Source organism: Leptosomus discolor, chromosome 9 (genome assembly GCF_034619465.1).
Source record: "Leptosomus discolor isolate bLepDis1 chromosome 9, bLepDis1.hap2, whole genome shotgun sequence".
In the NCBI taxonomy this organism is placed as follows: domain Eukaryota; kingdom Metazoa; phylum Chordata; class Aves; order Leptosomiformes; family Leptosomidae; genus Leptosomus; species Leptosomus discolor.
Window position 1 is genome coordinate 6,188,994 of NC_141399.1, and position 13,994 is coordinate 6,202,987.

Sequence of the window (13,994 nt, forward strand, 5' to 3'; positions counted from 1 at the left end):
AGCTGGCACACAAGTCTTGCCTATCTGATCGCGAAAAAGAAGGATCATTTCCAGATAGGCACCTATAGGGAGTTTTAACAAGTAATGCATGTTTAAAAAGTTTATGTAAAATACTTTGTAAGATAGCCAGAATTTACTTCATGCTTCTTTTGTGGCCTCGTTTTCTAACAAAGTGAGGCTTATGAAATAATAATGTCCGTCAGCTAGTGATCTCCCCACAAAAACTTGTTCACGAGCTGACAGATGTCTGCTGTGGATTACATTCCTGCAAGCCTCCTGAAAAAGTAAGTGGCCAGATGGAGGAGAGATCCCAATTAGTGCCCTTACTATGGAAAGAGAGCTGCAACATGAGCTCACTTGTATGATTAGGCAGCTGAGAATCTCTGCTGGGGAAGGAGAGATGCTGTAAATCTTATGTTATTGAGAGCTCATGGTTTGTTTGGCTGGGGTGATGCAGCCTTGAGAGACAGAGACACAGGAAACCCATCTTCCTGTGTTCTGCGCCCCGCGCAGTTACTTGCGTAGACTTTACCTACTTAAAAACTCTGAGAGCCCTCCTGTAAACCGTGACAAAATGGGTTTGTGAGCTTTGCTGCCCGGACGCCTGTCACGGGTTAACCTTGCTCACCGTGGTAGATTTTTACGTGAGAGATCTCCTACCGTTGCAGCAAATCTAAAATTCGGCCAAGCTGCATTTCTTGCAATGCAGGCGTTCTGCGTGGAAAGATAAGCCTGGGTTTGTCTTGTGCTTTGACTGGGGAGGCGGCATGGCTGACTGGCCCGTGCACGAGCGCTCCGCGTATGTTCGTGCCTGACTGCCTTTAACCAAGCTACGTCTGTGGTGTTTCAGGCCAGATGTTTCCCCGCACCATTGCCGGCAGCGCAGCGGAAGTCTGGAATCCCAAACCCACCTGCTGACGGAGACTCCTGCTGAAAAGGCAGCCTTCACCCTCTCGAAGTCCCAGCGAAGCAGCAGCACGGAGATCCTCGATGACGGGTCATCCTACACGAGCCAGTCAAGTGCAGAATATTACTGCGTGACACCTACTCCAAATCCATATTACACTACTCAGACGCTCGACAACAGGACCAGGGGTCGAAGGCGGTCAAAGAAACAAAACATTTCTGCTGGCAATTCGGGAAGTATGCCAAATCTCGCCCAGAAGGATGTCCGCAATGGTGTCTACCACAAAAGTCAGGAGCAGCCTTCCTCTAGTTACTATATTTCGGGATATTCCCCGTACACCGAATCCGACGTTTATTACAACGGAGGATACGTTTACGAGAGCGACACGGAGGGGCAGTACAGCGTCAACCCTTCCTATCGCTCGTCGGCACATTACGGATACGACCGTTACAGGGAATTCAGGTCTTACCACGAGGACGAGGTGGACAGAGTACCGCACAACCCGTACGCAACCCTCAGGCTTCCGAGGAAGCAAGTTGCGAAAACGGAGCATATAACCAAAAACATTCACAAGGCCTTAGTAGCAGAGCATCTCCGGGGTTGGTACCAACGTGCCTCCAGCCAAAAGGAACAGGGTCATGGCCTGCAGGCGGGCTTTGAGTCTGACAGAGGATCTCAGAGGAGTTTGGGCTTTGCTGGGCTGCAGGTGCCGTGCTCTCCTACCAGTCGGGTGTCGTCCTTCTCATCGGGTAATGTCTGGTTTCTCCTGTGTTGAGTGTTCTTCTAAGTCCCCGCTGGCCGTCAAATTCAGCCCCCCCTGCCACTGCCTCGATGGAGTCAGCAGAGTAGAAGCAAGGCTAGAGCTCTGTCCTGAAGGGTAGATGAGGAACTGGATAGGATCTTGTTGTTCCCTGCTTGGGAGGAAAGACTTGCTTGTTGCCTTCTCCTGTGGGTAAAAGCTGCCTCTTGCTCCCTGTAAGCGCAGTGGTCCAAAGAAGCCCAGAGAGCCACACGGTTTTCAGACACAGGTGTTTGCCAGCTAGGTGCCATGTAAATGCAGTTGCCGTGTTGGCTTCCAAAATACAGTACAGTGAGCGTCACTGAATGGGTCTCCCTTTTAAAGAGATTCCCCAGCTCAAAAATACCACCTGCACAGGGGGAGGACCCTACGGGGCTTGTAAATCGTATTTTGTGTTTGCGTTGTCTGCTCGTGTGTCCTGCAGAAACCCACGGAGATCGCTAATGGGAATGGTCTCGTTTGTCTCAGCTGATTTAGCTGGAGAAAGATCTAATTTGCTGGGTTTTGGTGTGTTTTTTTAATTGCAGCATCTTCTGCAAACACCGCTGGGAACTGGCGAAACCCGCTCGCACTGGGACTTTCAGACTACGATACGTTATCCCATTCCTCTTACAGCAGCTGTTACGGGAATGTTTATGGCAACCTTCCTTTGCAGAGCAGGTGAGTAGAGTAGATCAGGATGTTCTGCCCTTCGTCCTGCATTTCACTGTCAAACCTTCTGAGAAGATCAGCTTGATTTCAGAGGGCCGGGATAAAGGGTAATGATAAAACTGACTTTGTGAGAGCGAGTCTCCTCTGTGTGGGGTGGATCAGCTGTGCCACCGCTCTCTGCACCGCCGGTGTTCAAGGAAGGGGGAAGCAGTCGTGGTGAAGGATGAACTTGCTTGTTGCGCAGCCTTTTCCTCTGGCTGATGCCGGACCACTGAAGTTCTTGCGCTCGCTGGTAGCTGCGATGCTCGGAGCAGTGGTGCTGAGCGCAGTCCCTCTGACCCCCTGCGACAGGAGGTCTCTCCTGCACCCCGTCAGCAGGCCGGTCTGAAGCTGTAGTGCCTGTGCTGATAAGTTTTTGGAAAAACAAGGAAAAGAAACACCTCACTTCAACTTTGTGTCCGAGTGCTGGCGTTCGAACGCGATACCGCGTCGGCCAAGCACGTCTCCCTGGGCAGAGCTGAACTCGGGAGCCAGGCGGGACGTGCTGCTGCTTCCAGAGCTCCTGGGGGCTCTCCCGAGGACTGAGGAGGGGCTCAGGCTCTGCTCTATCCTCACAGAAATTCCTGCAGCTCTCTCGCCGCTTCTGCGGGGTGTTTGTGGTCTCTTCCCCCCCACCGGGGTACAGCAGCTGCTGTCAGTGAGGACAGAGACCTCCCGCCCAGGGGAGCGGCTCTGCCCCCGCACATGCCGTCGCGTTTGAGTGTGTGTGTGCCGAGCGTAGCCAGCTGTAGTAAGTGCCCCAGGTTTGTGCCTCCTGGCTTCGTGGGTTACGCCTGGTGCTTCCTGCCAGCCTGACTTGATGACAGAATTTTTAATTTCGTTTGTTTTAAAATAAATGAAGTGCAGGAAAAGATTTAAAAGCTGCTGCTGGATCCTCGTGTCTAAGCTAAACGCTGTGGGCTTTTTTATCGCAGTGGTTTAAAAGATCTACACTAACAGCGTTTAAAAATAGTTTTTACTGATTTCTTAACTTCCTATATATAATTGGGCTTTGAAAACTCCGCGTGTTTTGGCAGCTTGATCTGAATGAGGTTTATTCGCTATTAATTTTCCGTATTCTGAATCCGTTTGTCTGGTTTATTTTCTATTTTAATGTGATTATGGCAAACAAGCAATCAATATGCCCTCCAGTCTTGACAGCCTCGAGCAGCTGAGATCCTGTTGCGCCCAATTTCACTAATGACAGCACAAAAGCTGCGTTTCTGTTTGGATCCAAATTACGCTGGGGTGCGCTCGCGATACCCAGCATTACGCTGGGCCCAAGGGAGCTGCGTGAGTTTGTGCAGCCCTTGGGGGTCTGGGGGGAGACCCTCAGCTCTCACTGACCCCTAGTGCCGTGTCTCTCTTCCAGAGCGTATGCAGAGACGAGCCAGCTGGGGGGCAATGAGGAGAGCCGCTTGGAAGAAGACTTGCACAGCACCGAGCAGAGGTTGTTCTGGCACGAGGATTCCAAGCCCGGGACGCTCGTGTAGGCCGCCGGCAGCCCCGCGCTCGTACCCTTGGGTGCCTTGCCCAGAACGCTGTGACCCCGAGGCGGATCTCGCGTGGAACTTCCAAACCGAAGGAAAAAAGGAAGCAGGCTGTTTTGCTGGGGAAGCTGAAATTCAACGTTAAGAGGGACTGTAGCAAAATGACCAAGTCCTACCACGAGTGGCGTTTCTCTCTGAATCCAGGTCGCCTACACGAGCAAGGGCAAGCCGCCGTTGATGACTAGATGCAGCACTTGGTTGAAGTATTTATATTTAGCAAGCACTTTTTGGGAAGATTGGAAGGTGTTGAAGGCAAACCTCAGAGAAAAAAAAAAAAATGTGAAAAGGAGACTTTTATGGAAAAACCGGGAATTCTAGGAGCACAATTCTGATGTCTGAAAGAGGAAGAAATGAAAGTTTATTCTGCCATGGCTTATGAGGACCTGGAAGGAGTTTCATAAGCTTATGAAGGATAGAAACTGTGGGGGGGGGGTGAGGCAAAGGGTGACTTAATCAGTATTGGAACATTACTTGAAGGAAGGCTGGATTATTTTTTGTTGTTGTTATGGAGGTTTGAATGAGTTTATCCATTTTTGGGGGAGGGGGGGTGTTAAGAGTGTTTGTTGGCACCCTAAGCAAGTTCTAGAAAGAAAAGAATTTGCTGACACAATATGTCATGTAAAACCATAGGTGGTTGTGGATTTGGGAAACAGAAGCAGTAAACTCTGAACTCGCTTTTCCATGATAAAATGTAATTAATAACCTCCCGTTTAATGACCTTTCCATGGTACAACCTCACCGTGTGGAGGAGTAGGCAAATTGTCCCGGTGGCTGCACAGCGACCCACGTTCATCGGGTGACGATTACGGTTTGCTCTGCCGGGGGGGAACGGAGGATCCGCGGTGGGGAGCTCCAGGGATCACGCGGTGAACAGTTTGATTGTCGTGGCCAGTATTTTAAGGTGGATGCAAACACAAACAGCCAAGTGGGTGCCTTAAAACGAGGGGCATTAGGATTGTACCGCGAGTCACCTGAACTGCCAGGGGTGTTGCAAAGTCACTAAGTGACGGAACAGCATCTTCACGAAACCATTTGTGTAGGAAAAAAGTGCGACTGCAGTCTCGGTCTGAGAGGGATAAACCTACCTCACGTCATCCGTCTGTAGGAACAAACCGGCGTGGGTTATCTTGCGCGACGACTCGTTTGCATATGGTAAAGTCTCTCTTGTTTCTCAGCTGTACTGTGCTTCAGGATTCCGTAAATGGTGCTCTTTTTTTTTTTTCTTTTATACAAAGGATTAGTTACTCCTTGTTCATATTGTGAATAGAAAAGTTTCTGATAAACTTTTTTGACGTTTTTTACCAATATTCCAGAGCATGTAATATATACAGAAGAACACACTTGTTAAGCTGGTACTTAGTCGTTTGTATTATTAGAGTCACGATTTGGAATTAAACGAACAAAAACGAAATAAAAAATAACTTATTTCCTTGGTTTTGCATATTTGTATAGCCCTCTAGAAATGCGAAAGCTCTTTTTGCTTATTCTTTTACTACTTCTGAATTTTTTAGACCTATTATTTTGTATAGGTCAATAAACTAAAAAGTGTGCTACCAAAACCACTTCAGCATTCCTCCTGTTTCTGCTCGAGCGCTTGGAAAAGTGCAGTGGGTGTTACCTCAGGGCTTCAAAGTGAGAGCGAGGCGATCGCCGTGGTCTGATTTCTTTTGGCCTGTGGCGTTAGGTTGGGTGCAGAGGGTCGGTGCCCTCGGCGGGGGAAGCTTGGCCCAGGGCGGTTTGGACCCTCCCAAAACACGTCTGTGAGTCTGAATTTTGGACGATGCAAGGGGAGGGAGGGAGGGAGCTCAGCGCCTTTGCAGGGGCGTCTCCGGCCCAGCCGCCCAAGGCAGCCGAGCTGGGCTCGTTCGGCATCCCCGCGGGAGGTGGCTGTCCCTGGACCTGCTGCCCAGCCTCCATCCAGCACTGATACACACAGAGGTGGCCTCGTGTTTCTGGAAATACTTCTTGCTCGCCTGTCCTTGCACCTAAAAATTGCTGCAGCCGTCGCCATTCGGAGCGTGGCCCTCGGGGGTTGTGTTGCTCGTCTGCTGGGTCCTCTTCTGAGTTTGTGCCCTCTGAGATGCCCGAGAGAGACTTGGCCTCTGGACGTACAGCTGCTTTTGCACCCTGGTCACCAAGCAGTTGAGGTGATGCAGTCTTGCTCTCTTCAGAGTTATTCGTCATTTCCTACTTTTCGTGGCATCCATAAGCTTCACTGGCACCGCTGAATTTACGCTCGTTTCCAGGTTGCTGGTGAAAATCGGTATTGACAAGAACTCGCAGATGTGCCCACTGAAAATACCCCCGTGTCATCGTGCTTTTCCACTTCTCCAAGTAGTTTTTGAGGTTGGTCTGTTCACGAGTTCTTCATGCGTTGAATCGTGCTTGCTGCTGCTATGAAACATCGGTGTTTTGAGCAGGAAGCCGAGTGGTACGAAGTCCGGTGCCTTACCCAGAACTAATGGTATCAGTGCAGGTGGTTATTTATCAGCACTCTCAAAGCTTTTCACCTAGAAAAAAAAAAATAAATAAATGAAATAAGGTGTGTAACAAGGTCTGTGCCCCAGTTAAAGCATTGTTTGCATTCCTTTGATGCTGTAGCCATTGAGTTTTGTATTGGCTCTTCCATTAGCGTCCAGGATTTGTCCCAGTCGTAACAAATCCTTGTTGGCACAACGCTGACGCTTGGCCTGGCCTCTTGGCTTGCTCGGGGAGGACCGGGTCAATGTTAGATGATGCTGTTGAGAAGATGGGAACTTGAGGAGGAGGGTTTGCTATATTTGGGGATATTGGGTATAAAACCTCTAGGGCCAGAGGTCAGAGCCTGATGGCAGCTTCCAGCAAGAGCGAAGCCGCAGAGGAGCAGGGAACTGAAGAGCGGTAGCGTGGCAGGTGCAGCACTTGTAAACCCTCTTGCCGTTCTCTGCGTGCCTGGCCCTGCGAGAGTTGTGCTCTTGGAAACTTTCCTGAAGGGTGGAAGTACACAGGGAAGGAGGAGGCCCAGAAGGGGAGGGAATAAGATGTTGCCTGGGGCAAGTAGCAAAGGGTGGCACAGGGAAGGAGAAGGAGGGCACGACATCCCCCTGGGATCTCCTGCCCATCGCCGACAAGGGAGCCGGCGGTGCTGCGCGGCTTGTGCAGCACCTGGTTTCTGCCAGTTGTTCCCCAGGACCCTTAACTTCACCTTTTGCAGGCCTCCAGCTTCCTTTGTTGCACAGCACCTCTGGAGTCGTGTTTTGATGCACGTGTATACGACTGTTCACAGAGACCAGGTCTGTATAGTGCAGCTGAAGAGGTAATAAAGACGTACTTGTCATTATTACGGTATTTCCTCACGGCTGAAGTACAAGTTACCTGCGCTTTGTCCGAATTCCTGCCTCATCCGTGTGTGCTGCTGTCGAACCACAGCCCTTGCTCACCAGGATTACTGAGGGCACCTAGTGACTGACCAGCAGCATTGAAGAGAAGAGCCTTCCTGCCTCTTGTACTCCTCTGAAATCCTTCCTGCCCCTTCCAGTGTGGAGAAATACTTAGAAATTCTTATTTAGTGTGACCTGGAACAAAGCCAAGAGGTGAACAATGCGAAACACAGATGTAAAACACGTGAGACCCACGGGGTTTAATTTTACTGTGTCCCAAACATCTCTCTTTAGAAGGTAGAACATGCTGCTGCTGAGAGTATGGAGGGGAAATAAAAGCCCACGTAAAACCGTATGTAATGGAGCATTTCTGAGTGCTTTTGAGTTGATGGATGAAGAAGAAAGACCAGTCCTTGCCAGGAATCCTTAAAAAGGCATTAGGGCACTGTGCTAAAATAAGCCCTGCCTGATGTTTCTAATGGCTGCCTGCTTTGTCTCTGCTGTTTTCAACAGATACTCTCTGAGATGGGGGAGGACAAATCCGTGGGACCTGCCGCAAGCCCTGTGGGAGGCTGGTGCCCGACATTCCTCCGGCGCAGGGACTGGGGAGGGACGAGGCTCGGACCAGGAGCTCCCTTCCCGAGCACAGGCAAATCTCTAAAATCAGAAATCTTTAAAATTCACCCGGGTATACTTACGTGAAGCTTGTTGGCCAAGGTGACTTAGTGGGTGAGGTGGCTCCTGCAGGTTTCTGCTGACTTCTCATTTATGATCTTGGACTTGCTCGGCTTCAACGCGAGCGACGTTGCAGCGATGGTTTGTGCGCGGCCAGGCTGTGCGGCTCCTGGGGAGGTGAGAAACCTCCGCTGTGGCCCAGTCAGTCCCGAAATGTTGGTGGGAAATCCTGTAAGGGCTGAAGGGTTGCTCCATCTCCTGGGCTTTGGGGATTAGTGCAGGAGAGCTGCTCCTGCGGGCGGCTTCTGAGCCTGGGGAGAAGCTCCCCATCACTGCCCTCCACACCTCTCCTGGGAAGATTTCTGCTTTCTGTGCTGTTCTTCAATCTCCTTTGTACTTTTCTGTTGTATTTAATACATTTCAAAGGTGGAAAGGTGAGAGCTTCAGCTATAGAAGGGCCTCACACAAATACTGAAATCTATCAAGTTAAAGCAAATAGGAGCAAACTTTTAATTATGTTTATTTTATTTAATGATTATTAATTTAACTCCAATGATGTGTTTTCCAGGGATTTTCCCCCCCCTAGGGATCTTGTATGAGGGGAAAAACCTCCATGTCCTTAGCAATGTTTTATCTTGTTGGTAACAGAAACTTCCTGGAGTGGTTTTCAAATTATTTCTGTCACTTTTTGCAGCTGTTTGAGATAAATACATTAGGAAAAAAAACAAATCTTACTTTATTTTGCAAATGTGTGAAGACAAACAGCTCTGTGTGCTTTTTCTCATCGCACTACGCTGGGCATTGTGCCTCTCCCTGCTGCGTCCCCTGCTCTTGCCCTTGTTCCTCTCGTACCGAGGGCACCAGGCTGCTGGCACCGGCTGCCCGGAGAGCCCAGTGTCGCTCCGCACACCGGTCAGGGATAACTCAGCTTTCCAGTCAAGTGAAGCGATGAACACGGTGTTTGTGTAGAGCAGGGGAAGGAGACTTACAGCTCCAACCTGGGGGCAGCCTGCGTCTTCCCACTTAATGCAGCCTTCATTAGAATCAATTAGTGTTAGGATTCACACGGTTTGGGCAACTCTGCATATACGGGTGTTCGCTGTTTCACCAAGCAGTGAGAAAATGCGCCTTCAACCTGGCCTAGGTGGTGTGGCCGGGGGAAGGAATGGTGCTGTACGTGATGCCCGTTCAGTGTTTTCAGGTATAAACGTTGTACAATGGATTTTGTGGTGGCTGGTGGTTCCAGTGACGGTCCTTGCCCACACAGATGCGTGGCTGGGACTTCTGAAACCCTGGTTGCTCTCTCAGTCTGATCCCAGCCTTGGGACCTCAGGCTTGATCCCGCTGTGGGCCTGGACAGAGAAAGAAGAGGCAGCTGTACACGTGCTGCATTGTCATCCACCCTTTTCCCCTCCTGTTTGGCGCTCTGCTCCACCTGCCTTCTCCTGTCACACACCGGCCAAGTGCCCTTGCGTGCCAGGACAGCGTGTCTGAAACGCCTGGCTGAGCTTTCCAAAGAAGACGCTTTCTCCTGGTCCCAGCGTCGCTGTGATGCCGGCGCTACCAGCACGTAAGGGTGGAGACAGCCTGTCTGATGCACAACCCCCTGCCTTCCCCTTCCCCTCACAGTGACCAGGACCACATGGATCCTCTCCCAGGGCAGGATTTACCATCAAAGACAATTAACCACGCGCTGATGCAGCAAGTCAAACGTGATGTGGTGCTTCCTCCCTGGAAGAAGGGACGGTGTGAGTCGTGATCGGTGCTGGAAACCCAGGAGGGCAAAGAGCACAGGTGTCAGGGCCTTCGTGAAAGAGAAGCAAGACCTTTAACCAAGAGGAGGCTCCTTGCCATCCAGCCAACTTCATTGTCCATGTCTGTCCCTCACGAAGGGAATCGCCATAAATGCTTCAGCAAGTCCTTGACTGCAGAGGGATGTGCTCTGCCTCCCAGGGCATCTCACGCCTGTCTCAAGTGCAGCGGGCATGAGTCTCAATTTATATTTAATCGTTAGGGTGTCACTGAAGAGCTGCAGATGGAGAAGAGTTTGCAGCCAGCCGGGGCTCAACTGGAGTAACTCTAGAAGAAACCTTTCCACCTGTTTCCAGGCTGAGGTTAGGGAAGGACATACCCCGTGTGTACATAACGACATCGCCCCGTGGCCCTGCCAGCGTCATCGCCCGCGGGCACGTTTTAGTGGCAGGATGATACGAGGTGTGGGTCTGTGGTAGGTTTGGATGTTATAAAAGAAAGACACAGCCTATGTATAGCGTGAAGGGTGACATTGTTCCATAGAATGACTCTGTTTCTTACCTGATCTGGCTTGTGCTGGATTCAGTGTTTCATATAAACATGGAGGTGATTGCTCATTCAAAAGGTTATGGTGATGGCTGTCGCTCCTTGAAGAGTCCTTGGCGTTGTGTCGTTGCAGTTCTGATTTAATGGTACTGCCATGCGAGATTTGGAGGGAAGCCATAAATTTGGCTGAAAAGGGAGGGGACATTTTAAAGTTTAATTCTAGATACTGGTTTTCGCGTGAGGCTTTGTCACAGCTGAGGCTCTGCCGTGCAAACCCAGAGCACAGATAAATTGCAAGAATAAAGGTAGAGTTAATATAAATAATGGCTAAATTGCATGTGCTGCCACAGATGGGTTCTTATGCAGACCACGTGGAGGATGAATGTCTTCTCCGAGGGTCTGAGCTTGCATTTTTGATGCAAAGTGTTGAATCTCCGAGCCTGGGCCTGTCTGGCACACAGATTTGGGATAATAAGCCCTCGGGTAATAATAGTAAATATTTGGGTAAATGCCCTGTGTGATGCCCGTGGGCAGCGTGTGATTCAGCGCCGTGTCCGCCTGTGCTGCCTGGTGCTCTGGGCAAGCCCTGGCTGTCAGATGGGAACGAGTGCTGCCACGGGGCTGCGGCGGGTCTCTGCCCCCCAGCAGTCCCTCACGCAGGGGGTTGGTGTCCCCTTTTGATGGCCATAACCAACCTCAGCTCTCTCCCAACCCAGGTGAAGCCACATCGGGGCAGCTCAGGGCACCTTTTGGTTTTGCTCACTGGTGGAAAGTCCCAGGCAGAGCCGTAGCGCGGTCCCTGAAGCCATGGTCAGACATTGAACCTCCTCTCACGGACCGCCTGTCCCCCGTGACAGAACAAACCTGCTCACGGTCTCTCACTGACCTGTTTTCGTTCACCACAGGCTGGTTTTCTGGTGTTTGGCAGCTGTTAGCGCTGTGCTTTGGGAAGATGAGGCAACGAACCACCACCCAGGGATGAAAACGTTCAGGTATTCGGAAGTGCTCTGCCAAGATCACGTAAATAACGCGAGCTGGGAAAGTAAAACACCAGGTTAGCAGGGACATAACTAGTGCTGAATGTTTCAGCGTTTTGCCCACGTTCGTACTACAAATGATAACTGGGATTAGAAACTCCCTCCTGTAGCCACAGACCTGCTTCTTTGTAAATGAGCGTGGTGCAAAGAGGCGTCGTGTGTCTTCTGACTGTGCTGGGGTTGCTGCTCAAGCCAGTTTAAAACATGGTCAGTAAAAAAAAGAGAGTGTATATATATATATATATATATATATATATACACACACTGGCAGGGGGGATGGCGAGTGAGGTGTTTTGTTTATTGGCAAGCAAGCAAGCACGAAAACTCGGGCTTCAAGGGTGAAATTTGGAACATGTTTTGGCTCTGAACGGGGCAAGGGTTGGCTGTGGGTCAGCCCAGGCCCACAGAACCAGCTCAGATGCACTCAGCGTCATCCCCACCGCCCCGCCAGCGAAATGTCACTGTCAACGTTCATACGTGGAGCTGTCTCCTGCCCCAAAATCATGGGGTTTTGGATGTTCTTTTTAAAATTATTTGAAACAGTTGAAATGGTTTAGAAATCCATCAGCTAATTCTTTAACCCTTCTTGATGTAACCCAAGATGTACACATCTGACTCACCCGTGCCTTTCCCTGCAAGATTGCTTTGGACACACCAGGATGAAATCTTCTCTTCTTAATTTCTGACATGACCAAAGACCCCTCCATGCTCCCCCTTTCTCCCTACACATTTTAATACTTTCTTTTCCCTGTGATAAGGAACGTGGATGATGGCAGAGGTGGTTTCCTGGAGGGAGGACCCAGAGTAGCTGCTCTCGGACTTCTCTGAAAATGGAAACTAAATAAAAAAGTAAGTATCAATATGTTCTCTTCTGAGGCCAAACCAGAGGCATCCAGGTCCCACTGAAAGAGGAGACGCAGCTCCACTTGCTCCTCTCGGAGCCGAAGGAAGCTGCCAGACCTGGACGCAGAGACACGCGGTGCCTCGGTGACCGCCGGGGCAGGGGTGAGGGGCTCGTGCCCCCGTCCCCACCGCTCCATCCCTGCCCCTCGCCAGCCACCGCCGCGCCTGCCGCTTCGCACGGGGGCTCGACTTTGCACCTCCCTGTCGAGTGACTTGGGCAAATACTTCGAAAGTCAGATGTCCTTACTCGATTTAAGCTTACTTAATCCGGTATATTTTTATCTCTAACAGTTTGGAGGTGTGGGGTTTGGGTTTTTTTTTTCTTTCCAAGATGATCCCTGGTGTTTTTCCCACAGGGTGTCTCTCTACGATTGCTCTCGTTACTTAGTGGTTGTTATTGTTAAGATCCCGTCATCTGACCCTTTATAATCCCCATATTGCATTACACTGCACTGCTGGACATGCTTGGCCTATGCTACTGTTTGTCAGTTTTAGACTGCCCTATCCAGCCTACAAGTTTCTTAAAAGTGATGCAAGGTTGTGTTACAGGGGCACATTCTGTGACTTGTTCCAGTTAATGCCTTGGCACTTGGAAATGCCATGGATTGGTAATAAAGGGAAATATATGTATGGGTTTTACAAGCAAAAAAGTGAAAGCCAATCTTCTAGCCATTGCTCTCAAGCACTTGGCATCAGCATGTGTCCCATCAATTACCTTAAAAATAGAACAAGTTTTAGGCACTTGAAGCATGGTTTGATGGCCTGCTTCGTGTCAAATGGTGACACGGGGGTCAGCCCCTCTTGATGTTTGAGTTAAAAGCTCGTCAACAATTTTGCTTTCAAGAGAGATAGGTTGGAAGTTCTGAAGAATCCTACCCGTAGGAATCCCTCTGCGATCACTGCAGGTACCTCTTGTCTTCTGCTCATTCTTGGAGCGTAGAGGCTGGCACAGCTCTCTGCCGTTGGGTAACAGAGCGCCTCGTGCAGCAGCTCATTAGTCTGGGGATTCCTGAGCAAGCATCAAATTGGTGTGAAAATAGCAAGTGCTACCAATGGAAGTGGCTTTCCTGTGTTAATGAAGGCTGAGGAACGAGTAATTATCTTGGAAAGCTCCGAGGGGAATGCTTGCAAGTGTTATTGAGAAGAAGATGGGAGTTTTGCCTCAGAAAAGACTTCTAGATTTGGCCATGAGTGTGTCCCCCGCCTGGAGGGTGTCGTTTGTTGCCTTAACGTGCCGTTTCCAGTGCACCAAAACACTAAGCGACAAGTTAGAAAAGGAAGTGAATCCTGAACGCGAGGTAATTTATGGAGGAGAGACCTAAAGTAAGCAAAATGTGATACCTGCCTTGGAAATCTGTGGGATTAGCACCCATGTCACTCGGAGAGGTGTCACTGGGCAGCCCTTCGCTCTGCATCTGATGGAGAAGGCATCGCTCCCACAAGTATAGTGTTCCCTAATCGCGGTGTCGACACGTGATATATTTCTACTTAGAAAAAAACTTGCTTTTCAAGTACTTGATGGTGTTCTCGGTATCCCTGTTTTCCTTCTCAAGAGGACTTCATGGGTTTGACCCTACTTAGCTTAGCAGATCTGACAAGACCACGGCCCAAGATGGCCTGGCTGAAGATCATGGAAACACAAGAAGGTGGCCAGGGGCTTTATTTACAGTCAAGATATTAGCAAGCGATAAGTAACCACTGAATAGACAGCTTCTGTGACCCAAACAGCATCGCTTGGGAGAATAACATACCAGCTACCGAAGAACATTGATTTAT

At 49.9% G+C, this 13,994-nt stretch overlaps 1 protein-coding gene across 2 annotated transcripts in view; it reads left to right on the forward strand.

Moving 5' to 3' along the window:
* The window catches only part of FRMD4B (FERM domain containing 4B), an 84,214-nt gene extending 80,325 nt beyond the window's left edge, over positions 1 to 3,889 (forward strand). For both annotated transcript variants that reach the window (XM_086470004.1, XM_086470003.1), the window contains exons 21-23: positions 851 to 1,656; positions 2,234 to 2,366; positions 3,769 to 3,889. In XM_086470004.1, coding sequence (XP_086326130.1) covers positions 851 to 1,656; positions 2,234 to 2,366; positions 3,769 to 3,889 — 1,060 coding nt within the window. The remainder of the gene's footprint in view (positions 1 to 850; positions 1,657 to 2,233; positions 2,367 to 3,768) is intronic.
* Positions 3,890 to 13,994: the final 10,105 nt, after the last annotated feature.